Source organism: Nestor notabilis, unplaced genomic scaffold (assembly GCF_000696875.1).
Source record: "Nestor notabilis isolate BGI_N333 unplaced genomic scaffold, ASM69687v1 scaffold30794, whole genome shotgun sequence".
Taxonomy (NCBI): domain Eukaryota; kingdom Metazoa; phylum Chordata; class Aves; order Psittaciformes; family Psittacidae; genus Nestor; species Nestor notabilis.
The window spans coordinates 1-7,848 of NW_009926509.1; the positions used below are offsets into that span (position 1 = coordinate 1).

Genomic DNA, 7,848 nt, shown 5'->3' on the forward strand with positions numbered 1-7,848 from the left:
TTATTTATTTACTTATTTATTTTTTTAATTTAATCAATTTTAAATTAAAGCCTGTCAGAAACCTTAGCTAAAAGTACAGGATGAGAGTATTCTCTCAGGTTGGGAAACATAGGTGTTAATGCAAACTCCTAGTTGTCTGCTTACATTAGTAAAACACTTTGCTTACATTAGAAAAATACTTTGCGGAAAATAAACTCAGTTACTCCTGAAATGAGCTAGTTCAACTATCATATTGCAAGCGTTGTCATAGCATTTTCTGAAATCATTCTTTCTCCTTTCTGTTCGGGAAGGTTCTGTACTAGTATTGTCGCTCAGGATGACAAAGGAAACATTTACCACGGTCGGAACCTGGATTATGATTTTGTTGATATATTAAGCAAGATAACAATTGATGTGCAGTTTATAAAAAGCGGGCAGGTATGATCTGTGGTTGACATGGCTGGGTGATATTCCATGAAGGAACATGGTACGGTCATATGGCTGCATAGGCAGCTGGGATTTAATGTAGGAATGTGGTTCCTATCCAAAGTTTACTGGATTACTAGAGCACTGCAGTCACTCTCTCCAGGACTGTGGGATGACTGCTGGGTTCCTTTGCTTTCTGGACATTCAGTTTGTGGTGATAAACTGGAACAGATAGAAGAACACGATTTTGTATCTCAAGATGATTATTCGGAAGGAGATGTTGAAAGAAGGAAATGTTGAGATAGTAAAAAAGAAATACTAGAGAATAAAGAGATCAGTTTGGGCAGGGACCGATTCTAAGGCTTTTTTTTCCTAAGGCCTTGTTAATTTTTGTGACCAAAGTGTGTTTCTTAGAAAAAAGTAGAGTTTGCTGCTTGAGTATGTTTCCTGTATTTGAAGTAGTGTTCTGTTCCAGCATGCTGACATTCCGTGTGTTTCCTGGTTTCAGATAGCATATCAAGGCACCACATTTCTTGGTTACGTCGGCTTATGGACTGGACAAAGTCCACACAAGTTCACAATCTCCGGTGATGAACGAGGTGAACAAATCTGTCTTCCACACTTAATGTAACATACACTATTTTATTGCTCATTGCCTCCTTTGGCCCTTCTCTCATGTTCTCCTAGAGAGAAAAATACGATTAAGGAGCTGAAATTGAATGTCTTATCTTGCCCTCAGGGAGTGAAAGCACACATGCTGCCAGGTTTCGGCTGTTGCACAGGAGAGAGGGATTTGTTTGCCGTCACAGCATTATCTGTGCTTTAAAAGTGTCAAAGGAGACAAAGGACCTTGGGGGAAGTCATAAAAGACAAACTAATGTGGTCTCTTCAAGAGAAGCAACTGGAGATGGCAGAGTAGAGACTGGGAGAAAAAGATCCAGTTGTGCAGAGCAAATAGATGCTTTCCTAGTTCTCTGTCCTTTGCTCTTTATTCCACATTTCTCTGTTCCCATAAGGCAGCTTGAAAGAGGATGGGAAGAGAAGGGCAACACTGAGATCTAGGGTAAAGGCAGCACGGCTTGAGAGAATGAGAGGAGGTGCTGGGAGGGCAGCTGAGGACAGATCCAGAAGTGGAGGAAAGTTGAGAGATGTCTGTACTGGGAATAAGACCTGTCAGTAGAAGGGCTTGTAACAGTCAGGAAGGCAGAGGAGGGGTCATTGCCTTTTGCATCAGCATTTCAGTTTCACAGATATTAATAGTTATGTCCAACTCAGACCTTGGGTTTCCCTTTTCCATCCTGTTGCAGCAGCCACTTTTTGTTGTTCTTCCTTAGCTGTTTGTTAGAACTGGAAACAGTGTAGTCTGAGTTAGGACCAACATCTAAAATAAGTGTTTATTTTTCACTTGTGATTGTGATAAGCATTTTTTCTTTTCAATATTCTCTTTTAATTAGACAATCTTGTTCCTGAACTAAAAATTTAGGGAAATGAGTATGTGAACTACAGCTGTCAAGGGGGATGACTTTAAATTAGGCTGAGGGTTTATCAAGTGACAAACATACTGTTTCTGCTGGGTTTTTTGTGGTTTTGGCATATGACTAATTATAAACTTCTTGTGCAGTTTTTAGTTCTTATTTTCTCAAGAACACAAACACTATCACTACCTCTTTTTTAGCTGTTTCATGATTTCTTTGTAATTCTTCCTGCTGTAATATTTCAGTGAGATGACTAATGAGGTGATTCATGCTAATATTTGAGCTGACAGATGGAGACTATTACATGAAAAGATCTACAAGATTTTTGGAAATAGCTGTTACAAAGTGCTAGTGCCGGTTCCAGTCACTTTTGACTCTTTGTTGCTTATCATTCAGCTATGAACAAAAGTAGTTTAAAAACTGAGCAGCTGGCAAGTTATCAAAACGGGAAGGAACGTGATACTTTTTGATTGAAATTGCTAGCACTGGTAAGTTCTGAGTGGTGTTGTGTGTCCTCTGTACAGTGCTGAACGCTGTCTTCTTTATTGTCCACTGCACCTCAGACTCCTTATCATTTCACAGCACCCTCTTAAGGCAACTGGTCACAGGAATAGCGTACCTTTTGCTAGACAAGCTAAGATAGCAGTGATGCCTGTTGTTACAGGTCTTTCTGGAAAGCAGGGGTGGTAATCCAGCTGCCGTGGTTGAACTTCAGTTGGGATTATGTTGTCTATTTATATTTGAGCTCTAGTTTCACCTGGATGTAATGCTTTTTGTTAGCCCTTCTGAAGTGTTGACATTTTATGCTGATAGGTAGCTGCCCTGTTTCACTGATTTAGCTTTCTGTGGTAGTTTAGCATCCAAATCTAATACAGAAAGCTGAGCATTTGAAACACAGATGTTGTAAACCAGGGGCTTTCCAGGGTATGTTAGCCTGGTTATGCAGGACATTTTATGTATAAATATCAGTAAAGGAATACAGTAGAAAAGGAGTACTGTTAGCATTCAGTGTTATAAACAGTGTTGATAAGCTTGAGATGGTACAGAGGCTCTGACTGCTTTCAGATGGTGTGTGCTTTGTCAGTCAGTATAAACTGCCTAAATTTGATGGGTTTATGATAGTGGTGTAGTTAGAGAATTAAAGAATTTATTGCACTTCTCTTTTGTAAGGCAGTAAGGGAGAGATTGCAGAGCTAGAGATAGGAGAAGGCAGGAGGATAGATTTCACAGAGCATACGTAACATGCATATAGTAATTTCTTTTCCTTGTTTTTCTAGTGGGTGGTAGATGGTGGGAAAATGCAATCGCTGCTTTTCTGAATCGGAATTACCCTGTCAGCTGGCTTGTCCGAGATGTAAGTGCCCCAAGTTATTTTCTTGTATTTCAGAGCGATGTCATCTGTACTTACAAACTCCTTGTAAATCTGATGTTACAACTCCTAGTTTCACAGAAAATTCATTAACTTGATAAGTAGATGCATTTTGTAGAGGAGATACGTATTGTCCCCAAATCATCAGTGATGTGTATGGGGGAGGCAATTCCAGTCCTTTGGGGAGGCAGTCTGTAATCAGTGCCAAAAGTCTTTGAGAAGCTGTGTAAAGACTTAATTCCTAGGGTCTATTTCAGCTAGCTGTGATTTTGTTATTTAACAAACTGAGGCAGCTGCACTCTGAGATGGTTAGTATCTGACCCAGGGGTTATTTTACACTATGGCTGATATGTTACCATATTAAAAATGTAGAGCTCACTGGTGAGCAGAAGGAGTTACACTGGTATTTTGTATAGCCTATTTTATCAGTACTGCATTAGGGTCCTACTAAGATAAAATGGGTCTGCTGCTTCTCAGATTCTTGACTTACAGTAAACATGAATGATACGGTTTGTAGGTAAATAATGTCTACTGAAGAGTTTGTAGTTCATATTTTTTGAGTTTGAGATGTGACTTTAGGCTGTGATTCAAAACTACTCAGTGCAGCATTGCTGTCAGAGATAATTGTTTTCCAGAGCTTTCCTCAACTGTCTGAACAATTTTGTTTGATGTATGATCTACGTATTTGTTTTTAGTTCCTGCACAGCATTCATTTTTAAAGATGTACTTCCACAGGTTGTGGCCCTGTGCCTGAAAACAGTAGTTTCATTGGCTATGGTCCATTCATACTAAGTTGGTCACCTGGCTGTGTCAGGGCTTGCTGTGAGCAATGTCTCTGCCTTGTTCACCATTGTTATCTAAATCCTCTTAAACCACCGGCAAAACAGAGATACGGAGTGGGATTTTCCCCTCTTTCACCCTCATTCGTCTGTCCCATCGATCGCACTGAAAGACTCTGCTGAGGATGGAATTTGCAGAGTATGGACGTGCCTCTGTCATTTGAATGGCATGTCATTTGAATTTCATTTTGAATAATTCCATTTGAATTTAATGGGTTTTTTGCTTTTCACCATATACATATGTGTACATACATGTGTGTATATATGTGTCTGTATGTTTACTGTTTGAATATTTGCAAAGCTGGGATTAACAAGTTAGTTCACAAGTCACATGCATTTCATGTTCATCTGCGAGTCAGGCTGGAAAACTGTTTTCAGAGAAATATTTTCAAGTAGCACTTTACAGTCAAATTCAAAAAAGCTGGACCATTTTTCCTTTTTAAGATGTCCCAGTGCTCATTTTTGTGCTTGACCGTGCTCTGTGATCTCTGGTTCACTGTGATCTCCTTTTTGTAATAGACCCTGAGCAGAGCAGAGGACTTTCAGTCAGCTGTTCTCAGACTAGCTGGCATTCCCATCATTGCTGAAGTTTACTATATTGTAGGAGGTGTTTCACCCAAAGAAGGCATGGTCATAACGAGGAACAGAAGGGGGCCAGCAGATCTCTGGCCTCTCGATCCTTTAGGTGGAGCGTAAGTAATAAAAACCATTTTGTTTTGTGTTTTTTTTTCATATTCCCTCCTGAGTGATTGGTAAGGTTAGTGACACAACTTTCTCAAGAGGTTCAGGGCATTGCTTACTAATGCTTACAGCTGGACAGGAAGGCTTGAAAGCCTCTGCAAGGCACCCCAGCTCTTTGAGAAGGAGTCACACCACCTTGTCAGGTTGGGGCAGTCTGCAGGGTCAAGGGTGGAAAAAACATCTGTATGTGTTAGTTTTTTTAGCCATATTCTAAAGGAGGCAAGACTCAAGGGCCTTTCCTGTCTGTCTGCCAGGTATCACACCAGTAAATTCAGCAATTCCCAGTTAGCTTTGACGTAATGCGGTAGAAGGGTTGAAGGCTCCAAAATAACTTTCTATAAATTTTGTTGAAATCAGCAGCATAAGTTGTGAAAGAGATCCTAAGTAGTTGTCCTGTGGTGAAAAGGGCACTTAATGCATACAGTCAGCCAGTAAGTACTGGCTTACCCATGGCCAGGTGGCCTGTTGGCCTTGTGTGCTCCCAGCGGAATGCTGCAAGCTGCAGCATACCCACAGTGTCTTCTCCAGTCATCTCTTTAAAGGTCCCATACTGCTCTTATAGCAGTCAGTAGTGCTTTCGTTACTGAGGCCACCAGGAGCTCAGAGGCTGCTCCTTTTTCATTTGTGTTCAGTGTTTTATGGTAAAGGCCACTTGGTATATTAACATAGGCACCTTGGGCTGACATGAGATGCAGGAAGGAGGCTTTTTAGGGAGGTTTTTTTCCTTTTGGCAATACAGACACCGAGTCTTGGCCTTGATTAACTACCTACTGATTTGCCTTTTGTTTGCTTTTATATTTGTGTGTTGTGTTATAGGTGGTTTCGTGTGGAGACAAACTATGACCATTGGACTACCCCTCCTCCTTTTGACGATCGAAGGTAAATTTAGTTTGGAGCTCTGTGGTGAGATAACACTGTTATTTTGGAAAAGCTTAGAGATTTGGGTGTTTTCCTTTCTGAGGAGGTGTTAGCTCCTTGAGCAGGCAGCTTACTCTATTTCTGTAAAGCCACTCAAAAGGGAACAGCTAAAGTAAGGAGTGATATTCACAGATGCTGGAGGAAAGTTTATGTGGCATTGACTGGCATAAAAGATGAGAAATTGAAGGATAAGGCATAAACCAAAAATTGCTTTATAAAGCAAAGTTTAGTAAAAGTTAAAGGGTTTAGATTCACAGTGAAGAAGTATTTGGTGATGCTATGAAGGTGCTCACAGACATTACACAGTCTTAAGGCTGTGTAGCATGCAAAAAGCTGTTGGCACATTCCTCGTTGGTCTGTACTTAATGGTATAGTAATAGAGTAGCAACAGTGATGTGAGTCTGGATTCAGTCACACAGAATTCTGAATTATTTTAGGCCAAAGGAAGCTTTTCAGTGTAAAGGCATTTAGTGAGGAATTTTTGGTGCTTTGTAGCCTTTGGAACAGTAAAATGTGTTGAGTAATAATGCATTGTTTTCCTCCAGAACTCCAGCTACCAAAGCTCTCAATGCTACCGGGCAGCACAACATCAATTTTGATACCCTCTTTAAGGTATTTCTTTTAAGTTCTGCATTGTAACTTTGACTTAAAAGTTCCTTCTCGAAGCAGCAGTGCAGTTGCATTTTTGTCAGGGTTTTAAAGGCTGTAAAGGGAAGGCAGGTTGACAAAGGTGTGCTGTACAACCATCTCTGGAGAGCTGGAGACTGATAAGTTTGTTTGTTTGTTAAAATGTTTCGGAGCTCCCTTGCCTGGGCATTTTGTAATAGCCTGCCAGTCTAAGTGAAAAGAGGTGAATTCCATCAGCATCATCTTGGTGCAGTTCCTTATTTCAAGCACAGTTATAAATATTACTGTAGGCAGATAAAGTGTTAGGCACTTTTAACGAGTTAGTTTGGAGAACTTAAATGTTGCATATTTCAGAGGGTTTTTTAAAAATATTTTTGGTCTGATGGTAAAACCCCCCAACAACAAGCAAGAGAAATCCCTGATTTTGCATTATTCCATTTTATAACTTCACCCTATTGCTGTCTCTAAATAGCCTTTTAATTCCCTCTTCATTTACCAAAATGACAACTCTTCAAACTTTCTGTACAGGTGTTGTCAGTGAAGCCAGTCTTAAACGAGTAAGTATTGGACTCAGAGATGTTAACCAGTGCCTCCTGCCATACCTCTGGCCACTTACAAGTCAATCACAAACTTGCTTAGAGTATTGCTATTTGTCTGTCTGATTATCTTGTGGTTTCCCAGCTTACATTTTTGCTTGTGGGTGTAGTGCTCTGTTTTCACTTCCACAGCACTCTTCTTCCTTGGTCTGCCACCCCAGCCAAGAAACCACGCTTCATTAGGCTCAGTCTGGTGAAGGGAAGTTCCTTTGCAGCAGTGAAACAAATGACTGCTTAGAGGAGGAGCTGAACTCTGCTGAGTCATTTGTGCCTTTCACTTTTGGAATCTTTGGATTTGTGTTAACACTGAAAAGGGCTTTCTCTGGAGTTTCTGATTTAGCTTTGCTCGATGTAGAAAAAGGAAAAAAAGTAATAAATGGGGACATAGCTTTTAGGTACCATATACTGGATTTTGAAGAGAGATTTCAGTGTACATTGTTCTGCATTGTTCCACAGATTGCACCTTTGTGGGTTTCCTATTTTGTTTTGCTTTTATATGGAGCTCAGTATGTTTTCGAGATCAGTCACTGGCATGAGAGCTTGGTAATGGCTTCTTCTAGGTTAATACCAGGACACCCTGGAAAGGAGAAGGTTATATCTGTGTCACTGCTAAGATTAGAAGTACCATTTTTTTTAATACAATGATAAAATGGATGTAGAAATACAGTTCTAAAGTGGGGGGGGGAAATACTAAGAATTTGTGCCAGCAGCCTTCATTTTTATCAGTCTCCTTCCCACTTTTTCTAACCCTTCTGTACCTAAGCAGAACATTTGTTTCCGCTAAAAGTTGTTCTGCTGCTTTGCTAGTTTTAGAAATGAATCTGCTTGCCTTCGGAATGTCACTCACTCACTCTTTTCCTCTTTCCAGCCAACTCACA

The 7,848-nt window shown here is 40.3% G+C and overlaps 1 protein-coding gene across 1 annotated transcript in view; it reads left to right on the forward strand.

Moving 5' to 3' along the window:
• Positions 1 to 290: 290 nt before the first annotated feature.
• Positions 291 to 7,848, forward strand: part of NAAA (N-acylethanolamine acid amidase) — a gene marked incomplete at its 5' end in the record, with an annotated part of 7,670 nt that continues 112 nt past the window's right edge. The window contains 7 exons of the mRNA XM_010013567.1: positions 291 to 417; positions 914 to 1,004; positions 3,158 to 3,234; positions 4,608 to 4,780; positions 5,646 to 5,708; positions 6,293 to 6,359; positions 6,903 to 6,931. Of these exons, the coding sequence (XP_010011869.1) occupies positions 291 to 417; positions 914 to 1,004; positions 3,158 to 3,234; positions 4,608 to 4,780; positions 5,646 to 5,708; positions 6,293 to 6,359; positions 6,903 to 6,931 (627 nt within the window). The remainder of the gene's footprint in view (positions 418 to 913; positions 1,005 to 3,157; positions 3,235 to 4,607; positions 4,781 to 5,645; positions 5,709 to 6,292; positions 6,360 to 6,902; positions 6,932 to 7,848) is intronic.